The following is a 26,311-nucleotide window of genomic DNA, read 5'->3' as shown; positions in this document are numbered from 1 at the left end:
GGCAAAGTTATCTAACTTCCCTGCCTCCACCCCACAGAGACTAAGAAGCCTTGTATAACCCAAAACTTCGGTACAAGGTATCTAAATTTTATTTAGAGCTTAACCTCTGAGCTATTCAGTGTAATGTTTTTCTAAGTCAAGGTAGCATGTAAATGATGTAAATATAACCAGAAATGTACCAAGGGTATTTAATACTCATCAAATTTATTTCTAAAATATCGCACCAGATTATTCGGAACCTTGAATTCCAACCAGATGTACTTCTGGAGTATTACACAGGTCATATATATTTCACTTTATTTTGTTTTTGGTTCAAACCCAGGGGATTGACACGATAATTAGATTGAGAACATCTGCACCAAATCCAAACCATTTCCCTGATCCTTCCTTGAGGCATCCCCAGGGAGGAATTTTTTTTTAATAAGTCCCTGCACATTTTATTTGTCTAGCCATCATTAAGGCAACCCTGAGGTCTCATCTGCCTGCCACCACACAAATAGGAGGGGAGGGCATCCGTAACCGCAAGTGTGGGACAGGGGAGGAATCGTTAGATGCAGCATTTCTTCGGGCCTGGAATCGCCAGAGGTAGCAATGCCGTTTCCCGCCAGGGGCCTGGCTGGGACAGGGCGTGGCCAGGCGCGGAGCGCGCCGGTGGGCACGTGCGCGGGGACCGGAGGACGCGGGTGTCAGGGCGCCGCTGCCCTCTACCGGGCGGTGCTGTGTCAGCTTGCAGCGCGGCCGCCGGCCGACAGCTTGCGGGCTCCGTCGCCCCACACCCAGTCGGCCCTCGGCATCCGAGGTCCGGGCTTACTCTGCAAGTCGCGGCATCAAGGCACGAGGGGCCCAGGCTCCCACGCGCCCCCTAGGCGCCCGCGTGCTCCTACCCACCTACCTGATTCTTGCCGTTTCTGCTGGTGGAGGTCGCAAGGATGGGGATGCCAGGAGAACCCCCTCTCCAGACGTCAGGAATCTCATGTTGACTCAAGTGAAGCTCCTGGACAGCAGTGCGAGACCAGGGGGCTCCTGTGTTCTCTAAACCCTGGGCACTTTCATTTCCAGTACTTTCATTCAAAAACACTGAATTCGCTCCAATGATCAGCGCCAAACTTTCGAGCTCAGTTGAACAGCAATTATATCTCATGTTTTATTTTGTATTCCACACATATTTTATTTACATATAAATTTCAAGATTAAGGAGTTTGGGGATTTGTTTTAACTAATTACACTTTAAATGAAGTGCGGGAGTAAAAGTACAGTATTCCTACTGGAAACTCTAAAAACTCACACGTGTATATAATCAATTAAAGATGACGACGATCATAAAACGTGTGTTTTGCCTGGTTTCTGCGAAGAAAAAAATCGAGAGAGTTGACTTTTTGGTTTAAATTTCAGCGTTTCTGTAGACTAAGGACTATGCTTTCTGTTATAAGTGCTCCCACACTTTTCAAGTCTCTGCACCCAAAGGAATGAAAACCGAGGTGTCTAAACTACAGGAAGTTTCAGGGCTATTCCGCTGAAGTGGTGCGGGGGGAATACGGAGCTGGGCTTCAATACTTTTCCTGTTGTGGCCTAAACTGGCGTAGCTCAGGCGCGCGGGCCACCAGCGTTTGCGGTGCGGTGCTGTGCTGTGCGGTGCCGTGAGGCGCGCTGGCCACTTCAGTTGCGGTGAGGGGGCCGCATTGCCCCTGCTGCCACTGTGCGGGCTATTAACTTGTGCGGCTACAGGAGGGTCAGGGGTGCTTTCCCTCAACTCCAGTGCCCCCAGCATGAAACGCTGTCCCTAGCCGGCTCAGTCTTTGAGTCCCGCTGAGGTCTCCCTCCACACGCCAGCCACGGTGGGCCCCAGCGGCGCGGAGTGGGGACTCGGGCAGGTGGTCGCGGCAGCTCTGCGCGCTCGGCGTCTAGCTGGAGGGCGAGCGAAAGCGCCGCTGTTGCCTTGCCCGCAGCCCCCAACCTAAGGCATTGAAGGGGCGGTCCTCTGACAGCGACCGCGACCCCCGGGGGCCCAATACACAGTCCAGGTGAGCCGGGCCCCGAGCCTCTAGCCGCGACTCGGAACACCCCTCCCGCTGCCCTTCAGCGCCCCCTCGGGGCCGGGCCCGCGGCAGCGCCCGCTGGGGCTGGGGGCCCGAGAGGGGCGGGGGTCGCGGGCGAGGTGTGGGACGCGGGGGGAGGGGGTAGCGGCCGCGCGCGCCAGGCCGGGCGGCGGCCGCCGCGCCCTTGGGCTCTGACTCCGGCTCCGGCTCGGGCTCGCCATGGCTGTGGCGGCGGCGTGAGGAGGAGTCCGCGTCCTCGGTGGCGGCGGCGGCGGCCGGCTCCAGGCCGGGTTTTGGCGCCGCCCGCCTGCTGCCTCCTGGCGGCTCCTGAACTCCAGCCCCCTCTCTATCAGCCTCTCACTCCGTCTCAATATGTCTCAAGATGGCGGCCAATGTGGGATCGATGTTTCAATATTGGAAGCGCTTTGATTTACAGCAGCTGCAGGTCAGGCTTCTCTGCGCTCGGCCTCTCGCCCGGGGGTGGGGGCTGCGGGCGGTCGCGGCCTCCCCCGGGGCCCCGGGCTGCCCGGCCGCCGGGGGGCCGCGGCGGCGGGGAGGAGGGGGGTGCCGGGGAAAGCCGGGCCGAGTCGGGGACAAGTCCCTCTCTCTCCCCGGCCCCCATTGATAACTCGCTTGATCAGAAATTGATCCTCTTTGTTCAATTCATCGATCAGCCCAAGATGGCGCCGGGAGCCGCCGCCGCCACCGCTGCCCCCGGGGTCGGCCCCCACCCCAGGCGCCCCCCCGGCCCTGCGCCGCCGCCACCGCGGCCGCCGCGGGACCGGGGAGGGGGCGGCCCCGGCGGCCCGCGGGGTGCGCACGCGAGCGGCGAGCGGGCGGGGGGCGGCCGCGCCGCGCCGCGCCGGGAGGGGGCTGCGGCCCGTCGGCGGCGCCCGGCCGCACGCCCCGCGCCCCCAGCCCGCCGTATTCCTGGGGAAAGTTTGTGGGGAGTTGCTGTGGGGGGTGAAGCGCTTGCTTCTCCAGGAGGAGCCGCCGCCGCCACTGCCGCCGGCGCGGCGGAGCTGGGGCTGGTGGCGCTGTGGTGCCGCCGGCTCGGGGGAGGGTCAGAGCGGCCACCGGCGGCGGCGGCGGCGGCGCGGCCCGGCTCCGGCCAGGCGGGCGGGTGGCCCGGCGTGCGGGCGTCATTGCTCCACGGCCCGGGCCAGCCGGGGTCCCGGCTGCTGCCGTCGGCTGTCAGCGGGCGGGCCCCGCTGGCGCTCCGAATTAGGCATTGGGCTCGTAGCGCGGACCCCGGGGTTTGTTTATGCCCGGGCGGACGCCGGGGTCCACCGGCAGACCCCGCAGCCTCCCCGCTCTTTTGTGTGCCTGTAAAAGTAGCGCGGACCGACTCTTCGGCCGGGGAGCCGGGTAGGGGCGCTTTGGGGAAACTTGCGAGGGGTGGCGGGGTCGCCCCGCGTGCGGAGCCCGTGTGTCAGAGAGTCCGGGAGCGCCTGGCGGTCACCGCTGCGGGCACGGGCGGGGGTCTGCAACTTTTTCGTAGCGCAGGCCCGGCGCGGAGTCCCGGCGCGCCGTCTGCCGGTGCGGTAGTCGCCTCCTCCCTGCCGCCTGTCCCGGTGGCCCTTGCTCGGCGCCCAGAGTCTATCGCGGCCCTGGTAACTAACTCCCCCACTGTTCTCTGGCCCTCTCCGCCCCGGCCCTGCCCTTCCAGCTGGGTCCGCGGTGCGATGCAGCTCGCAGCGGGTAGGCTCTGAAATGTCTTTTCGGGTCGGGTTTTCGAAAGCAAAGCCCCGGGGGACCCGCCGGACTGTGGTGTGCGGTGTCCTGGTCTGCGCTCCGGGTCCAGGACGCCGCGGCGAGATCATGCCGCGACTCCCCATCAGGCGCCCAAGTTGCCGCGGTACCCAGGGGGCGCGTTCTTGCCATCCACCTCCCACCCGGAGTAGCTGCGCACCCTCAGAGTCCACCCGAACCTGCCAGCTCCGCGCTCGCGGCGCCTGGACAGCTTCGGTACTCTGCCAGGTGGATGTTGTGCGTTGCAGGAGCCAAGTTGAAGGTGAGCGGCTTGTGCGCCAGAAGCCCCGGGAGCGTTGGGGGCAGTCTGCGGCTTGGAAGGGCCCAGGGAGCCTTGCGCTCCGGGGGTCCCTCAGCGTCCCTGGGGCCGGCTACTGCTCCCAGCTCGAAGGTGTGCGTGAAGGTAAACTTGGCCGAACTTTCCTAACCTGGAGGACTGGTGATTGTGACCTACAGTACTTTTAGGAAGAAAGCAAATGAAATCCAGATGCCGGCTTGTATGAAATCAAGCGGATTGGATTAAAACATATATAAATGAAGTCTGACAACTTTAATTGTATATGCTTGTTTTCTGCCCTTGCCTGCATAAGAACGATAACGTAGACTCATCGGCGTTATGAAATTTCTTCACATTTTTCACTTAACTAGGAAGAAGACTATGTGAAATATGTCTTTCCGATAAGATTAAAACTTAAAGGAGTTCGAGTATTTATTGACTAAAATAGATTACTCCAAAGTGCCTATTGTGTAAATTAGATTCCTGAATGTAATGAACACAGCCAAATGGCATTTTTGATAAATTGGTCTACCCTGTTTTAGTAAAAATAGCTCCCTTTTACCATAATTTAATTCTTGTGCTTAAAGTAAAACCCGTTGTGGAGTTTTAAGAGACAAACCTTAATTTTCTTTTCTTTTTTCCTTCCCTTTATTTTTTCTTTTGATCTTCCTGATTGTGACATTCTTTTTTAAGCATTCTGGCAAAACTGCCTGGGAAATGCATTTGGTTTCTAAGAGAGTTATTAGATCTTACGAATTCTTTGACACCCCCCCCCTCCCCAGTGGATAGCTGCTTGTTCAGGATAGCATAAGGACATTTAACTGTGTAACTCTAGGATTCCATGGAAGGTTTCCCTGTCAGTTTATGTGAATGAACAATCAGATGCTGATCTTGAATTTTAAATTTAAAAAGCATCATTTTGTTTTGTGAGCACTCATTGACTTTTGATGTTAGATGTGATTTGGCCTTAGATGATTTTTCTATTGCTGCTTCATCTCGTTTGAAAAGTTTCAGTTGACTGTGGACTGCCAAAATTCAAAGTATAAGGCTGAACTGGTTCTTTCTCTGGGCCCTGAAGAGGCCTTTTGAGTTGATATCTCATTTAGCGTCATCTCTATTCCCACAGACAGTAAGTGACCCAATGAGACTGCAGTTTGAGAAGAGAGAATTCATTAGTTTCAGATTCTTCTCATCTTTCCAGAACCCCTTCCATTGCGATCGGGTTGCCTGCAGAGCCCAGTGTGGGTTGTGGCATTGATACCTGAGGGTGAACAGGCTGGTCTTAACTAGACCCAGATCCATGTTTGAGACTTCAGTGGGTCTGGGCCGCATAAAGCCAGATGTGTGCCTCCCACAACCTGAGAGCCAGGGCTGTGCTCTTGACCCTCCTCCGCTTGGTCTGTCCAGCTGCCCTGGGTGGCAGAGTGAGTGCCCAGGAAGAGAGTTACTGAACATTGAGCTCTATTTCATTTCCTTTTTAGTCCCAAAGGCTTGTGGTATGGAAGTTTTGGTGCTCTGCTGTTGTGAAGACTAGTTAGACAAGTTTTTATCCTATCTTAACACTTGTAAAAACCAGCCTTTTTAAAAAAATAAAAACGTAGTATAAATTTGTCTTTTAAACACACGTTTGAAAAAAGGACACCTAAAACAAGCTGTTGTAACCCTGTATGTTAGTGCACCTTTTTGGGATGGGGCCTGCCAGTGACTTGCTTTCTTTTGGGGCATTATTCCTGTATGGTGACTAGTGTTCTCGAAGGAGCTTCTCTGTAAAAGTAAACTTTAAACATTTTCCTCTTTTTCAAAGCAAGAAAGCAGTTTCAGCTTTGCTGAAAGTCCATTTATTTTGTTTTCTCCTGTTAAGGAAGTGTCTATGTTACCTGTCACCCCTTGACTGTTCCCATAAGAAGTATATTATTTTGATTGAAATAATGTATCTCATCGAGTAGCTTTTATGAAACAATGAGTAAACAAATCATGGGTTTCTACGGTGCTGCTGCTGCTGTCTTTGTTGTCCTGGTTCTTTTAACATTGGTGTCTTTGAGATTGGGTAATGCAGGGGGGGGCTGTTTCAGTTGATTAAAGTTTTTCTCTGAAATGTGTAGGGGTTTTGTGTGTGTATGCAAGTCAGTGAAGATGAAATTGTGCAACAACTCCTGACACCGTTGGGTCCAGAGAGGCCCTGTTTGTCTGCTTCCCCAATTTTACCCATCTCCTGCCAGGAGTTAGTTGTATGAGAAAATTGGAAGGGGAAAGGGACAGATTGCCAATTACCTCAGGAATTATTCTCTCCTAATCCACAGAGCTAACCTTAAAAGTGCTGTCTGGTGAGTTGATTGAGCCTAAGACCTTTAATGGCTGTTGAAAAAACCCTCCCCCTGATGTGTACAATTAGAGCCAACCCACCAGGGTTTCTGTGGGAGCTTTGCGGAAGCAGTAGTCTGTGCCCCTGTGCCCTGCCCCCCACATCTACCTGGCCCCGTCGGCAGTCAGCACTGCTCCTCAGGCTGGCTCACAGTCTTAGGAGAGAAAACAGGCTCGAAGTAGAAAAAGCCATATTCATTTCAGCTGGTTTATAAAGCCCAAGACACATTTGCAGAGAACTGAAGAAGGACAAAATTGTTAGAGGAAAACTTGCCCTATTTAAAAATATATATTTTATTGATTTCTTTTTAGAGAGGGAAAGGGAGGGAGAAAGAAGGAAGAGAAGCATTGATCTGTTGCCACTTGGTTGCCTCTCATAAGTACCCAGACCAGGGATTAAACTCAAAACCCAGCCTTGTGCTGTGACTGGGAATCGAACCTGTAACCTTTTGCTTTGTAGGACCATGCCCAACTAAGTGAGCCACACCAGGCAGGTACAAATTTTTTTTTTAAGGGGAAAATAAGGTCTCTTAAACTTGTCCTTTTTAAAAAAGAGAAATTTAACGTGAAAAATCTTACAGAGCTAGGTCAAATTCCCACTTGGGCTTCCATTATATAGTGCACAAATTTGGCCTCGTGTAAATTTCACATATTTAAAAGACAAATGTATCTGATGGACTGTAAAACAAACACTATCTAAAAATTTTTATGGAAGTTATTCTAATGTATAGGATTATACATAATCTTAGAAATTATTTTAAAACCTATTTAAATTAATGTATAACTTTAAAAATACAATTGCTTTCCCTATGAAAGGTCTGATTTTTACAAGTAATTGTCAAAGATAGACATTCATATATCTTGTCCTGTTGTTTTGTCTGAAGCCCTGCATTATGGCTGCAGAGAGATAGTTTGGGTTTCAACTGAAATTCCCCTGCCTCTGATTGTTTAAACCAGGCCCGTAATCTTATTTTAACATACTTAAAATGTTCAAAAAACCCGGAAGAATTGTTTTGTATAAGTAGCAAGTGAATGTAGTTTAAACACTCAAGCAATTCTGCTATCTAATTGGAAACAGGTGGAATTCTTGGAATCCTGTGTTTAAATCTTATTATAGCAAAGTACAGAGACATTTTTCACTTAAGGCCATTTGTTTTGTTGAAGCTGTTTGAAGAGGAGCCCCATGACCTCTCATTGGGCCCACTACCGTTTACCTGGACGTTCCAGTCATGCTGGGGGCATCTTAGGAACTGGATGCCCAGACGCCCGAGAGAACTGCGTGCGCAGATCACGGAGCAACAAGGAACTTTAATAGCATAAGTAGACAAGCGGTTCAATGTCTGTATTATGTAATTTTCACGGCAAGAGGATTGTGAATTCACTTGTGATTTCTGATTTAATAAACATTTATTGTCAAGAGCATTTGAGTACATTTATTATACCCTGACAATGATAGAGAATTCAGAGAGCAACTGCTTCCCTAAGTGTTCTACATTTAGAGATATAAGCCTAAATAGCACTACCCCCTAAGAAAAACTAATGGTTGGGAGATTTCGATAATGGTGGGGTGCTCTGAATTGTCTAAGTCGTTTTTCCTATTCTGGTTTTCAAAGCCAGTGAATAGCCCGGGTTTTGCTTTATGTTTAAGAACGAAGTTTTGCTTGGTTATTTTGGTATTGATTTTACTGAGGAGGACGACTAAGATTTGTACTGAGGTCTTGGTCCTGTCACACTTTTGGGTTTGTCAAGCTGTAATCAGCCCCACTTTTCAGCTGTCTTCTGAGAAAGTTGGCAGAGGAGACTGATCTCTCTGGCTGGGCAGGAGGTGCCCCTGCAGGAAGTTACCTGGGCTTGAGGAGGAGCTGGGGGCATCGCCCTCATTTGTGCCACGCCTGAAGCAGTTTTGAAGCACACAGTTGAGGGTGAACAGCTCTTTCAGAAAGATGTGTAATTTGTTGCAAAATCCATCAAGAATCTTCCCCGTGAAAAGTAAACAGCTTTATAATAAAAGTAATTCTTATTCTTGCTATAATTAAATTCTGATAGGGTGATTTAGTGCACAAAGTAAATGTCAGTTTCTTCACTTGAATCTGAAGGCTTTCTTTACTGCAGGAGGCCCAGAGCAGAATTTTGTGTTTACTACAGAGCCCTTATATCATGGGCAGCCTGGGAAGTTCCCCAAATGTGATCCATGTGGATTCTTATTCAGAGGACCCCTCTCACCCCACCCCCACCCCCCATCCTCAGAAACGCAAAACACCGTCCGACAGGGAAGGCATGCTGTTTGGAGTGTTCATTCCTCTGAAGAATTTACTTAACACCTGGAAGCCACTGGAAAAATAGCCAGATAGATTTCACATGAAACTGACTGGATTCTTGAACAGACTGGCCCTACACCTTTGTAAAACTCAGGAGGCCAGCACTGGCCTCTTCTCATGACCTGTCAAGAGTCAGTCAGCTGACAGTGGAAATCCTGGTTGCTTTTCACTCTGAATTAGGAAATCAGCAGAGCTTACTCAGAAGCTTGTTTTTTCTTAGCATTACCCTGAGTATATCAGTGTGGGGCCTGTTTTCTTAGAGATGTTTTTCTATTTGGCTGTAAGTAAAAGCAGTTACTTTTTTTCAAGTTTTATTAGACTGGCCAAAAAGTAGTGCTCAGTTGTCTTTAACTTCATTAAAACAATTTTGTTTGATTGTACTGGGACAGCTGTCATATCAGCATGCATTAAAATAACTTATTGGTGAATTTTTGTGCAGCCATTTTAATATTGAAGATGGAAGAAAATACGCAACATTTGTGGCATATTATGCTTTGTTATTTCAAGAAAGGTAAAAATGCACCTGAAACACAAAAAGATTTGTGTAGTATATGAAGAAGGTGTGTGCCGATCGCATGTGTCAAAAGTGGTTTGTGAAGTTTCTTGGTACTACTGAGATTTTGGCCAAATAACTCTTTGCTGTGGGGCTGTCTTATGCATTGGAAGATGTTTAGCAGCACCCTTGGCCTCTACCTACTATAGAAGCCAATAGCAGGAGATAGCCGACATACTCAACATATCCATCAATAAAGTTATTGGTGGAAAATGTCTTTTATTTTACGGAAAAAACTAAACAGACTTTTTGGCCAATGCAGTAGTATATGGTGGTGAGGTGTTTTGAGTTTGGTTAAGGGGAAAACAAGTAGAAAAATTAGTTCTTAAGTGAATATCGTGACATTGGGAGACACAGAATGCCATTCTTGCTGTCCTAAAATTTTATTTGGGTGTTAACAGCTTTTAGCTAAATGTAAGGCATTCAGATCCTGTCCACCTAGCTGTTTTTAGAAAAGTAGCCCTCAAAAGCTTCTTCCCAATTTCCTCCTAAATGTAAGACAGGCTTTTTTTACGTTGGGTCTTTTCCCTCCATTGTTAATATATTTTTTCTAATATAGTTTTATGTATTAAATACTGAAAAGAATGTGAATTCATCATAGGACTTTTGGTTCATTTGCTGTTTTGGACTTGTGAGGGTCTTTAGTTTATTGCCACTTTCCCTCCTGTTTTTTAACTGAGAAATTGGTATTTAGATAAAAATAATTTGCTTAAAGTTTGTAAAGGCCACCAGAGGTAATGACACCTTGTCTCAAAGAGCCTGAAGCTGCAAACGTAAGCAAGGCCAGTGGGCTGTCGGCACAGGAAGGGCCCCTGTGGAGCCGCCTGACCCCGTGCTCGCGGCCAGCCGAGTGCCTGCAGCTGCCCCCGCCTGCCGTTTCTTGCCCTCCTCTGAGCTCCTGCCCTGCCAGGCCTGTCCCTTCCTTTGCTGTGTGACAACTGTTTTTTTTTAAAAAAGTATTTATGGAGCTCTATTATTTTGAGATTCTTGGAAGAAAGATACTATGTAAATGAAAATTAAAAATAAAATTGTTGCTGGAGGGAATTGTACATTTAATTTTTGATTAGGTTTGGAAAGGCCTTTTTTCTTACCCTGAAAATAGGAACATTCTGTTGCTCCTATCACTGTTTTTGCTTCATTCTGAAAGGTGTGGCAGACAATGATGAGACTGTCCTTTATTTTCTGTTTTTCACCATGGTACTTGACCTAGAACTTGAACCCTTACAGATCCGTATACAGTGAATTATTTCTGTTTCACATTGTTCTGCTCTGCTCTCACTGAGCATGTAGATAGCAATTGCCCATAAGACATAAACCCTTTAAAGGGAAAAGATTTTGAGTCACCAACATAAATTACAACAAAAATTCTAAGTAGGCCTGCAAATCAAGTTCCATCTTCCTCCCCTGTTCACACAGCAGAAATGTAAGTAGTACAGTTTTGAAACAGAAAACGGAGTACAGGAGCATCTGTGTAAACCAGTACGGACACATGAATTTCCTGGAGTTGCATCGTTTTAGCCGTCCCTCGATTCCTTATGTAATGCTGTGTGCTGTCACATCATTCAGCCAAATAGGAGACAAGGTCAGGTTTGGAGGCATGAGTGCGACCCAGGAGCCAGACAGGAAGCTCAGGCTATTGCAAGGCACCTGTCTAGACGCCTTGGTCTCCCACAGGCCTCAGCCACAGGCAAGTGCAGAGGACCAGGGAGGTGGCCAGGGCCTGGTGAGTGTTAACCTTGCAGAGCAGTGGTACACAATCGGGACATCCCCATCTGGAGCGGCCCTCTGGGAGAGAATGCTGTCATCTCTCCTCTACCCCACCCACTCCTCAGCCCGGCACTCCCACTTGTCAGCATTGACGTGGGGTTGGAAGAAGGATATTGCCAGTTATGGTTGAATGTCATTGCCAGGGGAGTGTGAAGTGGCTTGCTATTGTTGTACACTGCTCTGTGTTGGTATATAATTATGCTGTCATTTTCAAATGAACTGATACTTTAATAAATCTTTTGTATGTGTTTATGCAGTTAGTTTTGGGAGTTGCTTGTCGTATCTGAGAGCCAAATCTTTCTAACACACAAGAGCTGAGTGTGTAGCTTTACTTGTTTCAAAACTGTCCCTTTGATACAGGTTGCAATCCATTATAGATGTGGCCGCCCGATTAATTTCCCCAAACCGTTGATTTCATCATGTCATTCCTCTCCTTAAACACCCACAGAGGCTCAGTTTAGCACATGGAGACCACATTCTTCAGGCCAGCAGACAGAGTTTCTGATAGTTGTCTTTACCTTACCTAAACCTTGTCTCCCTTAGGGATCCCGGATTCGTCATCTTTCCTGTGTACATCTGAGTATCAGGCCTTACAGCACACACTCCTCCTTTCCTTCATTTTAAAAGCAGGGCTGCTGGAGAGCCCCGGTGTGCCAGACACCACGGTGCAGGGCAGGGTAGCAGCCTTCTGTGGGGGAGGTGGATGGGATAGTTGGGGTTTGGCTGTGACAGGGCTGTGTGCCTGAGATGTTGGAGGGCTGCAGAGGGAGGGCTGCAGAGGAAGGAGGTTAAAAATAGGGAATGGGGGTGGGGGGTTGGGGTGGTGAGCAAGAAATTGCCCAGAGGGGAGGGAAAGCTTGAGCTGATTTCTGTACACTGGCAGAGAATGGGAGAGAGGGCCTTCCAGCAGCACAGTTGGGGGGTGTGGCTGGTAGTTTCTGAGACCTCCTCTCTGAGCGCTGGCTTCCCTGTTGGCTCTTTCTGACCTCTTACACCCACCATACCTTCCAGCTGTCCTTACCACGCACGCTCCTGCTTGCTGCCTTCCGTTGTTATGCACCCAGAAAGTCCTGCTGCGTGAGAACTGTGGGCCGCATTTAAGGGGGATAGTCCCATGTGTTCAGATTTAGGGCTCATTCAGCTAGTTTAAAGAATGCAAATGGGATTCTTTGTAGGATTTTCAGAGGTGGGTACGTTATATTAAAATGGCTGTGTTTTGACAGCTGCCGATAAGTACACATTCATAGAACATGGATTTCTTTTTTATTTCCGTTTATTGAATTCTGCCTTTGCAAGGTGACATATACATTAGTTAAAATATACACAATTGTAGTTGTGGCTCATAAAACAAAAAACTCACATTTTTAAAACTAGAATTGGGCAGAACAATTCTTTGACAGATTTTTCCTGCTCACAGCCTACTTGGGAGGAAATGTCCTCACACTGACGGGGGAGAACATGTATCGGAAGGATCAGAACCCACCTGATACAAGAAGGGAGTAAGTGGGAAGAAACACGAACATCTGGATGGCAGCGCTGGAGAAATGTCTTGTGTGTGCTCAGCCCTCAGAACTGCCCGTGGGTCTGGGCAGAGGCTCTGGGCCAGCCCCATTTCACAGCAGTGGCCTTCATAGCCTGCGTGCTTTCTCTGCTTCTTCATTTACAAAGAAAGTACCTAGGATATTTTTGTAAGAGGTGACGTCACTGTCTGGCTGCATGATCATTTGCATGGATTTGGGGAAGTGAGGGCTTCTGGGACTTCACTGAGAGAGGGGGGCTGAGAGGAGCCACAGACAGGAGGTCCAGCGTGGGTGGGGGTGGAGCCTGGCATCCACAGGGACAGGAAGGAAGAAGAGGAGCCACCCCAGGTCAGGGGAGAGGGTGCGCTCCTTGTGGGATGCGTGGGGTTTGGGGTCTGCTGGGCATTTGGGGGCTGAGTCCTGGGGAAAGGAGAGGTGCAGCTCAACAGGGAGGTTGATGTTGAAGTCTAGAAGATGAGCCGAAACCCAGGGCATGAAGCCTGTGGTGGATTTATCTATGTTTTGGTTGGTGCTTGAGAGTTTGGTATTATTTGAGGTGGGGAGAGCTGGAGGACTAGTCTTAGCTAGGGGACCCCACCCCATGTCTAACTTTCCCAGGCCCAGAGCGAGGACTGCACGCCGTTTTAGTAAAAGGAGAAGAGGAAGGAAAGCCTTGTTGGTAGTATGGGACACTCCACCTACTGTAGCTGGTTTTATGTTTGCTGGTGGCAAGGCAGATACTTTACAAAAAGGGTTTTTAGTATATACACTAACAGCTATGGTGTCCTGAGTACTGACAGTGGGCGGTGTTGGTTTAAGGGTTCAGGCCCTTGATTTCTTTCCTGTCATGCCCACAATGGCCTCAGGAAGGAGATACAGTACAGCTGGTAGGTGGGAAGCCAGCAAGTAGAAGGTGGGTGCCGGGTCTCCTGTGTTCCAGTCCCTGCTTTTTCTGCCATCCCTGCTGTTCCTGAGACCAACTCTCAGTTGAAGTGGTGGGGTCCTTGTGATGAGGCTACGGGGGGGTCCCATGTCTATGGGCCACCCAAGATGAGCTTGGCGATGAGTGAGTCTTAACAGGAGCAACTGAAGATGGGAATAAAGCCTGTTGTAAGGTGGATATGATGGGCCCTGGGTTGACTGGTGGATGGGGAGCTTCTGGTTGAGGCCTTGCTGGATCCAAACCTCTGCTGCCCTGAGAGCACCTCATACACAAACTCCAAAGAGAAGGATTATCTGACAGATTATTTTTCCCCAGGCCATGAATATGCTGTCAGCAAACTTTATCTGATAATTGAGGTGCAGTTTTGGTGTCAGGCTGAAGGTAGCCCTCCTTATTGTGTCCCTTGCTACCCTCTGGGCCCCATACAGTAAATTTGTTGGAAGTTTTAGGGAAATGGTAGGCAGCAGAGAGGGGGCAGGGAGGGGGAAGGCCGGCAGAGAAATGCTCGTGCACTGTCCCGCTGACACTTGTGCCGTGAGCACCAGACTGGGGGAGCATGAGCCTCAGCCAGGACTTTTTTCTGAGACACCTGGCCTGATGCTGGTGCTGGGAGCAGTTTACTGTTAGAGGCTACTTGTATTTAGCCCTGATGGCCAAGGCAAAATCTCTGCTCTCTCAGCACCTGGGAGGCTAGTTGAATTAGTCACTGCAGTGATACCAGATTCAAACCCACGCACATCACTCGGAAGCACCGACTACACTGGGTTTTGTTCTACGCCATACCTGAAGGTGGAATTTGGTGAGTTCAGTAGGGGGCTGGTTTTATGAGGGGTCTGCCGGTGGGCATCTCTCCTGAGAGAAGACGCCTGCCTGGTCAGATTGACACTTCTTAGATCTTAGCTTATGTTCCTCAAGGAATTCGCATGGAAAAATGGAACTTTTAGGACTTAGATGATGTTTTTACGTGCTTGATTTTTTTTGTGATGATGTAGCTTGTTTTGTAATAAGGTTACAAATTTTAGAAAATATGTAAAAATGTGTGCAGGTCTTGGAAATAATGTGCATTTCAATGAAGTTGTTTGTAGTTTTGTTTGTTTTTGGAGCATCTCATTTTTTTAAGAGACTGTTGGGGCAATTCATTCATTCATTCATTTATTCAGTCATCAATCGTGTCTCCATGGTACCTTGATCACTGCTTCAGCTCCTATTTAAGTCTCTGGGGTACCAAAGGGAATAAGTCCCTGGGGTACACAGAGTATCCCAGGCATCATTTTATAAGGGCTGGGGCATCTGCACGGGGAGGGCAAGGCAGGGAACTGGGAAAATGGGCCTGGGCCATCTTGCTCCATCGACTTACGTCATCTTCTTCGGTCCAGGTGCACTTCTAGCACAGCATCCTTGTGTCTGAGCAGCAGGAAATCCCTGCCCTCAAGGAACTTGAATTCTACTAGGAGAGACAGAAAGTAAGTACAGGAATGAGTCGCTTAAAGAGAGCCAGAGCTCAGGGCCTGGGAACACACAGGACAGGACCTGTGTGCAAAGCCCTGTGCAGTCATTTCTGGTTCTGAAGGCCCTGAGAAATAACTGCTTTTTAAATTGAAGAGAGACAATTTAGTCCTCAGAGTTGTGTTTAGGAAGGTCCTTCTGGAATCCCAATAAGAAAGACCGATCGGAACGTGGAGGGAAGGATGGTAAAGAATGGACTCAGGGGGTGTGGTGGTCATAGTTCCTTCAGTAAGAGATGGAGAGGGACGGGGCCAGGAGAGAAGGCGGCAGACTGAGGGCCTGTGTTGAGGGCGAGGGAGGTGCCCTGGCCCTGGTGATTCTGGGCAGGCCTCTGAGGTCAAAGTGGCTGTGGCAGAGATGAGGTTGGGAGAGTGGCATTTGGGCCACCTTCGGGGGGAGGTGACAGTGGAGGGAACCGAGGCTGAGGAAAGCCTCTGTGAAAGGGGCAGAGAGCAGTGCACCGAATGGGTGGCTTTCCGGGCCCAGTCGACCCTGAGCATCCAGCAGAGCGGTGCCACTTGGGGCTGGCCCTTCCAGAGGCGGCCTGTGCATGCGGCTGCCTGGCTGGGCCCCACAGGTTTATTAAAAGCAGGTGGGGTGACTGCCCTGTATCTGAGTGACTCAGATACGAATGGAGCCAGCCTGGGGTTTCCCTCTTCCTCCCTATTTGCTTTTTGTTGGTAATCCTTTGTTAATTCCCCAGTTTCATGATGTAATTTTAATGGACTTAAACTTGAACACTTAAAAATTATGTAATTAATTACATTGGGCTTCAATTACAACTAATTATAGTGTGGTACCTGGTGGCAAGTCAGGTGCTCACTGGAGCGGGGCTTGGGGGGTGCTCAGGACCGCCATTTTCTGTCCAGCATTTTCGTGACTGCACCCTGGGGTCAGGCCAGCGGCCTTTTGGGCTTCCCAGAGGCACCTCCCTGTTCTGCCTCACCAGGAGCAGCTCTTGGAACAAGCTAAGGTGTTAGACGAGTGGGAAGTGCAAGGAAGGTGGGAGGGGAGGGTGATAGTGTGCTTTCTTCAGGAAAGGTTGTTTTAGGAAATGCAAAGGCCTGAACTTGTTTGCAGGTTGCAGAGAAGGTCTAATACTAGGAAAGTGAGTTTGGGGTGGCTGGAGGGCATAGTGCGTGAGTCTCTATTTTCTCTGGGACATGGGAGGGAGGCTGCCTTCAAGTGAAAGTCAACGCTTCAGGAACGGAAAACACTGTATTGGAGGAAGGAAAAGGTGCAAAAACCACCTTGGGGTAAAAGAAGAAGGTGGGAGCCAGCTTTAAAAATGTTACTGTGCGGTTCGAACTCTAGGAGGTCGGGCACAGGGCCTCTGGGACTAGTGAATGGAGCTTCAGATGCCAACACAGCTTTATGTTTCTAGACTTCCTCTTTGCAAGTAGTGGTGGTTTTATGTTGTCTTAGGAGGAGGGGTCTTGCTAAGAAATCCTCACCTCAGTTGACCATTACCCCTGAAGCTGGGCACTCCCGCCTCCCCCTGGTGTGGGGGCCAGCAGCCCGTCTCAGAACGGGGCTGCTCAGCACTCAGTCGGCTGCGGTGCCGAGGGCCTCCTGTCCTGCCCCTGGGCAGCCACCCGCTTGCCCTTCCTCGAATAAAGAAGATAGACACACCCGTTATCTCGCTGTTCAAGGAAGCTTCTGGAATGGACTTTAACAGTGGTGCCCATGTGTGGTATTCGGTGGCCAGTGTCCCGTTTTCTGCGAGATACATTGATTTGTTTTTCCACTTATGCAGGCATTGGTTGCTTCTTGTATGTGCCCTGACCAGGGATTGAACCCACAACCTTGGTGTACCGGGACGACGTGCTATGAGTTTTCCTCAGTGTTTCCCTGTTGAATGTGCAAAGCAGACTACCTGGCAAAGGAGCCTCTGGCTTCTGAAGCACAAGCTGAGGCTGGTGTTTGGGTTGGGGCCGTGAGGAGGCCTCGGAGTCTTCACTGGTGTTCTGTTCTTCAAGGGAGAGTGGGACTTGAAAACACCTGAGTGTACAACTGTTTTAAATTTGGGGGCACGGTGGTGCAGAGCAGTCTTGGGAAAATTTTTCTGTTGAATATGCTCCTTGTTGACGTGGTGCAGAGTGCTGCTCTGATGTAATGCTCGATACCTCTGCTCTGTTACTTTTTTACTTTTCAAGATAAAATTCATATAAGATTCATGATTTCACCCTTTTTAAAGTGTATATAATTCAGTGGTTGTCAGTGCGTTCGCAGTGCTGTGCGTCCGTCACCACAGCCTGCCCCGGAGCGTTTCCAGCCCCCCGACCGGAAAGCCCCTGAAGTCACTCCCCTGCCCCGTGTGAGCGTTAATGCCCTTTCTGTCTCCGGGTTTGCCTGTTCTGGACACTTCGAGTGAGAATGGAATCGCAGTGCAGTGCCGTCCAGGTCCACCCCTGTCGTAGCGCGTGCAGTGCTCCGTCCCTTCTTGTGGCTGAGTACTGTCTGTGGTGTGGCTCTCCAGCGTTTAGTCTATTCTTGCATAGTTCGGTGGGCATTTAGATTGGTTTTGGGGGGGCTATTATGAATAATGCTGTCAGTATCAGTGTACATGTTTTTGTGTGAAAGCGTGTGTTCAGTTTTCTTCAGGATGTACTTAGGAGTGGAATTGCTAGGTCATATTTCTTGAATCTGTGACTTTCTCTGACCTCTTAAGTGTTAACTCCTGTATTTTTCTCCAGGTGCTCATTTTAACAACAGGTGGTTGTCCCTCCCATCTGCTCCCCCCACTTGGCGGGGCAGCCCAACTTTGGAGTCACTGTTACTTATGATTGGATTTTGAGAAGCCCTGGGAGAGCAGACACTGTTGGTTGGTCTCTCCCCTCCTGCCTGCCTTCCTTGCTAACCACCAAGGGGCCTCTCCCCTGCTGGGGACAAAACTGGAAGTTTGTGTAAACGAATTCTGGTGTTCCGGTATTCCCCTTCCCCCACTTCCCACCAGGTGCGGTGGGCATCTCTTTTTGTTTTGGCTGGAGAGACAGGGAATGTCTGGCAGAGTTGCTTATGAGAAGACAGTGCTGCTTCTCTGACAGAAGTCGATGAGCCAGGACAAACTGCCATTTTCTGCCTGCGAACACTCCTGTGTGGGGAGAGGCTTTCCAGGACGGCCACCTCTGTCTCAGCCCTGTGGGGCGGGCCCAAGGCAAAGTGCACCCGCAGAGGACGCAGAGTGAAAGACGCAAGGGGCCTCGTCCTCAGCCTTCTGTGCTGGCAACCAAGACTGTTCCAGTTAAAATCCAGATCATCCAGCGTTTCCCTTGACTGCGTGTGGATTACAAGTAATGTTTCTGAGACGCACCAGGCCTGGGTGAAGGTAGACTTGGGAGTGTGAGGAGGACTTGTATGCTCCAAGCTCTTTCCTCCTAGCAGGCAGGATTCCATTTGCCAAGCCAGATGTCCCTTAATACTTTAGATCTAGCCCATAAAGCATTAAGCAATTAGAATCGTTAATATTTAGTTAAGTATAATTAGAAACTGGTGTAAGTTGTGAATGAAATTGACAGGTTCCATAAGTTACAGCAAAATACCAAATCTTACTTGGCCGCGTGTGCGTATTTGTGCACCTGTCACTTCAGATAGGTGGGTCATCTCACCTCCTCAGTGGAACAGAAATGAGGGGCCGTGATCAACTTAGTTCACTATAATTCTGAAAGATTAGCAACATCTTGCCTGTTGTTTTTATCATGTTAAAGATTGGAATCTGTAAGTCAGATTGTAAGAGTTTTAATTTTAGCACTCTTCACTTCTCCCTCACGGTCAGGGAAAGCGGAATCCCTCCTTTCTGCTTGCCCACAGTGCGGGTTGTGTGCTGTGTGTGTCTGCGCACTCGTGTCTCACCCGCGTGTGTTGTATTAGGCAGGCACTCACTCCTCAGTTCACCGCACATCATTTTTCATCTTATTACATTTTTTCTCCTTTATGCTCATTCCCATTTCTAGTCCCCTTCTCTCCTCATTCTAATGTGTTTAATGTGCCTTTATATGGATGTATTCTTGTAAAGTATGTGGCCTCCTTTGTGTGTGTAAGTACTTTTAATTCATAAGTATGGCATTGTGCTATAAATCTTTCTTTCCTTCCTTTTCACTCATCACTGTTTTTGAGATCTGTTCTTATTACTCCCTATAAATTTTGTTCATCTTCCATGATAGCTGCGTTGGATTCCATCTTAAGAATTCACTTATCATAGTCAGCTCTGGCTGCCGTAACAAATACCACAGACTGGGTGGCTTAAACACAGGCCTTTATTGCTTATAGTTCTGGAGGCTGCCAAGTCCAAGATCAAGCTGCCTGCTGACTCTCTTCGTGGTGAGAACCTTGTTCTGAACTTGTAGTAGACAGCTGTCTTCTTCCTGTACCCTCACATCCCCTGCCATGATGAAGGGTGTTGAGAGGGAGCATGGGAGCCCCCTGGCGTCTCATCCCATCGTGGGGGCCTCAGCCTCGTGACTCGGGACCTCATCTAAACTAAACACCTCCCAAAGTCCCCACCGCCAAATGCCATCATCTTGGGGGTTAGGGCTTCAGCATATGCGTTTGAGAGGACATGATTTAGCTCATAGCACCACCCTAGTTCACGTATCCATTTCCCTGGGGATTGCCCCCCTGGTGGCCTCTAACATCCTTGACACCCTTGTGGCTCCACCATCCTCACATCTCTTGACTGATCGATGTTCAGGACTGGATTGTTGAGTCCAGGGTGAAATTGTTCCCCCCACCCCCAGATTTTATTTCTTTCTTTCTTTAAAAATATATTTATTTATTTATTTATTTTTAGAGAGATGGGAAGGGAAGGAGAAAGAGTGGGAGAGAAACATCACTGTGTGGTTGCCTCTCATGCATCCCCTACTGGGGACCTGGCCTGCAACCCAGGCATGTGCCCTGACTGGGAACTGAACCAGTGACCCTTTGCTTCACAGGCCCATGCTCAATCCACTAAGCTACACCAGCCAGGGCTATTTATTTGTTTTTAGAGTGAGGGGAAGGGAGTGAGAAACACATCGATGTGTGAGAGACACATCAATTGGTTGCCTCTTGCACACCCCCAACTGGGGACCTGGCTCACGACCCAGGCATGTGCCCAGTCCGGGAATCCAACTGGTGACCTTTCTGTTTGCAGGCTGGCACTCAGTCCACTGAGCCACACCAGCCAGGGCTGAAATTGTTCTTAATTCACTGAGGACTGCCAAATGGCTTCCCGAAGTGTTACTTCACTAACCCCAGAGTCCCATCAGTACTTCCTAGAAACGTGACATTTTTCCTGATGCTTTTAAAGGGGTGCTTTAGTGAGGTGTGATTTTTCTCTAGTCACTGGTAAGGTTTACACTTGTTATAAATCTCATTTTTATACTTGCTAGATTTTCTGATTTCCCCTGTTATAAAGGGTTTGGTCTTATATTTTGTCCTTTTAAAAAGTGGTTTACCATCTTTTTTATTGATTTCTAAGAGTGCCTTGTGTGTTTTACAAGCTAGTCTTCTGTTGGCTTTCACTGTTGCAGATATCTTTCCCGGTCCCTCTGTTGTTTGTTTATTGTTTTCAGTGTCCTTTTATAAATAGAATTAATTTTTTAAGATTTTTTAAAAAAATTATTTATTTTTAGACAGGGGAAGGGAGGGAGAAAGAAAGGGAAACATCAGCATGTGGCTGCCTCTTGCCCCCCCCACTGGGGACCTGGTCCACAACCCAGGCAGGTGCCCTGACTGGGAATCGAACCGGCAACCCTTTGGTTCTCAGGCCAGCACTCAATCCACTGAGCTACACCAGTCAGGGCAGAAAAACTTAATTCTGATGAAGTAAAGTCTGTCAATTTTTACACTTGTGTCTTGTGTCATTTCAGTCTTGTTCAAGAAACTCTTTCCCCAGTCAAGATCACAAAGATATTTGTATTTTGATAGTCTTATAGATTTGTCTTCCACATTTACGTTGAGTTGGTTTTTTGCAAAGAGTGAGAGCAGCGAGTTTTTCCAACACCACCTGCTGGTTTGGGAAGCTCCTTTTGTGGTGCTCCAAGTCCCCGTGTATATACGTGGGTATGCGTCTGAGGTTGTTCTTTGTCCCACTACGCTGTTTGTTTCGTCTGGACAGGTACCACACACCATTTTAATATCTGTGGTTTTATGCTCATTCTTTGTTTCTGATTGAGTGAATTTACCCTCTTTGCTCTTCTTTTTTTTCCTTATTATTGTTCAGTTAAGGTTGTCCTCATTTTCTCCCATTACTCTCCCCTGCCCTACCCACCCCCTACTTCCCACATTCAGTCCTTCCCTCGCCCACTCCCTTGTCTTTATCCACAGGTCCTTTATATATATATATATGTTCCTTGACTTGACCCTTCCCCTTACCCCCTCTCATTAATCCCCTCCCCCTGTCTGTGGTCACTGTCAGTTTTTAAAAATACCTTGCCCTGACCAGCATGGCTCAGTTGGTTAAGCATCATCCTGCAAAGCCAAAGATCACCGGTTTGATACCTGGTCAGGGCACCTGCCTCTGTTTGCTGCCTGGTCCCAGACTGGGGTGAGTGCAGGAGGCAACAGATCAGTGTTTCTCTCACACGTCAGTGTTTCTTTCCCTTTCTTTCTCCCTCCCTTTCTTGTCTCTAACAATAACTAAAATCTTTTAAAAAAAAATCTTACCTACTCAAGGTCCATTATTCATTCATGCACATTTCTGCCCATTTCCCCATAAATACTATACTGCTGGATTTTTTTTACTGTATTTGGATTAAATATACAGATTAATTTGGGGGGAAGTTAATAAATTTAAGTTGTCCTATCCTTGAACAAGGATATTTCTCTATTTAGGTCTTGTTTCTCTCCATAAAGGTTTTGTGTATTCTTTATTCTTTACTAGTCTCATCTTTATTAGGTTAATTCCTAGTTCTTTACAATTTTTGTAGCATTGTGGGTAGTGTCTTATTGTTTAAAATGTTTTTTTTCTTAATTGATTATTGTAGTTCCAGGGAAAGCTACTGGTTTTATTTACTGATTTTGAAAGAGGTGAGCTTGCAGAATTGCTCATTAGTTTTAGTGGCTAACTTGATTCTGTTGTATTTCTCAGGAGACAATGTCATGCAAAAAAAAAGTGACCCTCGTTTTGGTCCTTTTCCTTCCAATCCTTGTACTGGAGTGACTTGTTCTGTCCTCCAGGACCTGAAGGGCTCTCGAATGGCAGTGGTGACGACCTGACTCTTCTTTCCTTGTGTTAAAGGTAATGGGTCAAAAGGTTTTTGGTAGAAGCTTTAACCAGGTTAAAGAACTATCTTAACTCCTTTTTCTCTAATTTTCTGAGAGTTTTTGCTTTAAACAAGCATTAACCCTTAGCAAATAGTTTTTCTTAAAATCTATTCATGTCCATGCAGTTTTATCTCTCAGTTCATGAACATGTTAAATTAAGTACGTTGATTGATGCTCTGATGTTGAATCACCCTTAATTTTGGGGATAAACTCTTCATTGTCCTGTATTTAAAAATATTGATGGATTTGATACACAGTTTTGACATTTGTGCTACTACATGAAGTTGGCCAATAATTTTCTTATCCAGTTAATTGAGGTATACTCGTCTCTCAAAATGGGTTAAAATTGTCTTGCCGTCATTTGTATAAGATGAGGGTTGTCTTTCTTAAATTCAGTGGGGCTCACCTGTGAAGCAGGCAGGTCCGAGAGCCGGCTGGGAGGTGTTCACCGTTGCGCTTTTCCTTGTTATTGATCAATCCGAGTTTTCTATTCTTAGGCCAGTTGTAGCATTTTATAGTTTTCTGCAAATGTACCCATTTCATCTAGGTTTTAAAAGTTGTATGCTTGTTCATATTTTCGTTATGTTTATAAACCTCTTTTTAGCTCCAGTTATTTCTCTTTTTCTTTCTACATTCTGTATTTTTTAATTCATCTGACACTTTTATTACTTTCAGTCTGTGTAGAGTTTTGTTTATCTTATTAATTCTAAAAAACAGCTTTTACTTTTTAAAATCTCTTTGCTTTGTTTTTTTTTTTAATTTTTATTTTTTGGTTTATGTGTCTGAATTCCCACCTTTATTTCACAGTCTCTTTGAAGCCATTCTTTTCATAACTTACTTGGCATGCTCAGCTTTTAAATTTCATTCCTTTCTCACTTCTAATAAATATATTCTAAGTATTATTTTAGTTGTGCTCCATAAATTTTGACACATAGCGCTTTCATTTTTATTCATTCTATAATTCTGTATTAGTTTTGTAATTTCCCTTATAATTTTCTCTTTGACCCAAGGGTTATTTAATAGCATAGATATATGAGATATCTCATATATATGTATTTTTTTAGATTTTTGACATTTAAAAAAGTGGCTTTTGTTATTGATATTTATTTTTATTATATGTGGTTAGAGAACGTAGTTAACATGCTGCCAACTCTTTGGAATATATGAGACTTTTTGATGCATTGCACATAGTGGGTTTTTTGTAAATGTTCTCAAAAAGAATGTGCTGTTAGGGCACAAATTTTTTTCCATATGTATTATTTTGAGCCTGTTCATATTACATAATTCTTCTGTGTCTTTGCTTGCCTTCTTCCCATAGTTTTGGCAGTCGTTACATGGCGTTTAGGCTGTATTGTTAGATGCATATATGATCATCTTTTATATCTTTCTCATTTATTGTTCCATTTTTGTGTGTATTATATGTAGATTCTTTCTTCATCATTTATGCTGTTTTTCCACCTTAAATTTTATTTGTTTCAATGGTAAAATTAATCTCCTGTTTTGTTTTGGCCTCTGTTAGCCTGATGCTTTTTTCTTTCATTATTTCTAATTTATCTGTCCTTTTCACATGCATGTTAAACTAGTTTACATACACGATGCAGGGTCTTGTGTTTTAAACCAGATTGAGAGTCTGATTGGCACATTTAACTGGTAATCACATATGGTAGTTGTGATTATATTAGGACTTCCACAGTTTTTTAGTTTTTACCATTACTTTTTTGGGGGTACCTTTTTATGTGAGGTTTTGTTGGGCTGAATTTTTCTCTGCTGGATTTTAAAATTTTGCAATCTATTTTATTCTTCTGGAATTCAGAATCTGGATTATTCCCCAAATTATTAAGACCCAGGGTGTGTTTATTTTTTCCTGTCAGTTTCTAAAGTTTGTCAGTATTTCTGTTCTATTTCCTGTTTCCACCAACCTCTCTCCTCTCCTGGTTTTTACTGTGTTCATTTTAAGTTCTTGTTCAGTGGGGTTTGTTCAGTCTGCTTTTTCTGTGCAGGTTTTGGGGCAAGTTGGTCCTCTATTCTAATATTTACTCTCTTTCTGGCTGTTTTTGCCTGTGGCCTGTGTGGTCTCCTAGGCCCAAGGCCCCTCCCTGCTGGGAGAGTTCAGGTGACAGTATTACCAGCTTGGTACAGAGGGGCAGTCCTAGGGTTGGGTGTGGTGTGAGGGGTGCAGGAGGCCCCTCAGGGAACCTCCTGGTGCCTTGCTCCAGTCACACCTGTTGGTTCAACTCTCATTGCCTTTCAGGACCCCCTGGGGTGGCGGGAGTCACCCTAAGATTCTGATTCTGGAGTGGAGTATGGTATAGACTGGCCATGACCTCATAATTGGTGAGCTGAGAGATGGTACTTAGGGGTTCATTATACTGTTTGTGTGCTTCTGAGGTACTGTGTCTAGCTAAAGTTTTGGTTACCTCCTGGCTAAGACCCACTGTCCCTAGTGTGTGGTATGCGGACAGAGGTGGGGAGGGAATACAGAGGCTTGCTTAGGCCTGAAATGGGGCTGCCAGAACATTTAAAATGATGTATGTGGCATGTATTATGTTTCTGTTAAACAGCGGTGCTCTAATCTAGACCATTGCAGCTCAGAATGGTCCATGGACCAGCAGCAAGGACAGAACCTGGGAGCTTGTTAGAAATGCGGAATCTTAGGCTCCACCCCAGATGACTGAGTTAGAACCTGCACTTTTATGAGATTCCCCAGGTGATTCATATGCGCATTAAAGTTAGAGAATCACTGGTCTAAATCCTTTTTAAAAGGGATGGTCGGTTTTATTTAATTCATATATTAAAAGAGTGACTCCTCCCTCATCTTCCAAGTTGAGCTTTCCAGAAGATGGTTAACAACCAGTGGGCTGAGCTGCCAGGGAGGGAACAGCACCCCCGTCTGTGTAGTTGTGTGAGGGAGGTGCCTATGCCCTCTGAGGCCCAAGCCTATTTTAAACCTAGCTCTTTTTTACACACAGTTCTAATAGTATCCGTTATCTGCTTTTCAGTGTCCTAACATATTAAAACAGCAAATTGGAAAAAAAAATAAGGGAAGTTCTAGAGGCAGGACTAGCTGTCAGGGCCAGAGCAGGAGAGCAGAAGGACACAAGAGTTGCAGACTGGGGCTGTCTGCGCATGGAGGTGGTAGGGGTTCACTGTGGATTTCAGCATTGACATTCACTCTGATTAGCCTGAGCCACCAAGAAATGACTGAATTTTAAGCCTCCTGCAGCTACCCCGTGGAGAGGGTCATATTTTCGCCAATGCCTCAGCAAACGGCAGGGCCAGGTCTGGAGACTTGTTTGAAAATGAACGTTGGGGAGCCTTTCCCTTCGCTCCTTGTGCCGGATCCATAACACAGGGCCCGGCAGAAGTAACGCCTGCTTGAGTGCGGTTGGCAGGGTAATAATATGATATAATAATTTATAGTTTTAATTTGAACATTTCACCTAAAATGTCATATGGTGTGCTTGAGTGTGATATGGTTGTTATAGAATTACATGCTTATGACTTTATAGTAGAAGATTTTATAATAAAAAGGGGGCATTATTTGTGTGGGACCCATATATTACCACCTGGAAACATCAGCTCTCGGTGTGTGAGAGTGTGGGGTTTTCTAGATGGAGGGCCTTTGGATGTTCCCTGAACCTGCCAGCTGCCCGCCGGCTGACTGGCTGAGGGCACTCTGGCCGGGGCTGCAGAGGACCCTTCTGACTTGGAACCTTGGCTCTTCCATTTATTGGCTGTGTGACTTTGGATGTTTAACCTGCTTCCTCTGTAATGGTGACAGTAAAGAAACTTGCTTTATATGGGCTTTACTACGACTCAGCTTAGGACAGTGCCTGTTATACTGTCCCAAAGTTTTTTAGCCTCAAAATGAGAAAGTCAAGGAAAGCACTGTGTTGGCAGCTGACCAGCAGAGCCCGCCTCATAGTGAAAGGAAATAGCAGCAGTAGCCCAGACTGAGCTGTCGCAGTGTCAGTATTGAGCCCTGGGTCGCTGGGTATATATTGATGAGTTGTTTACTATTTTTATTTCTTGT

General features: G+C 47.2%; 1 protein-coding gene across 8 annotated transcripts in view; it reads left to right on the top strand.

The window, feature by feature from the left end:
* Positions 1 to 2,215: 2,215 nt before the first annotated feature.
* Positions 2,216 to 26,311, top strand: part of CUX1 (cut like homeobox 1) — a 362,320-nt gene continuing 338,224 nt past the window's right edge. For 3 of the 8 annotated variants that reach the window (XM_037139190.2, XM_037139191.2, XM_037139189.2), the window contains exon 1: positions 2,221 to 2,481. In XM_037139190.2, the coding sequence (XP_036995085.2) occupies positions 2,419 to 2,481 (63 nt within the window). In that variant the 5' untranslated portion in view covers positions 2,221 to 2,418. Of the gene's footprint in view, positions 2,482 to 26,311 lie in introns of all 8 variants that reach the window. The other 5 variants (XM_037139193.2, XM_037139192.2, XM_037139195.2 and 2 more) reach the window with 3 other exon arrangements.

Source organism: Artibeus jamaicensis, unplaced genomic scaffold (genome assembly GCF_021234435.1).
Source record: "Artibeus jamaicensis isolate MK-2021 breed Jamaican fruit bat unplaced genomic scaffold, CSHL_Jam_final contig_956, whole genome shotgun sequence".
Lineage (NCBI taxonomy): Eukaryota > Metazoa > Chordata > Mammalia > Chiroptera > Phyllostomidae > Artibeus > Artibeus jamaicensis.
This window is presented reverse-complemented; position numbering and strand designations above follow the sequence as displayed.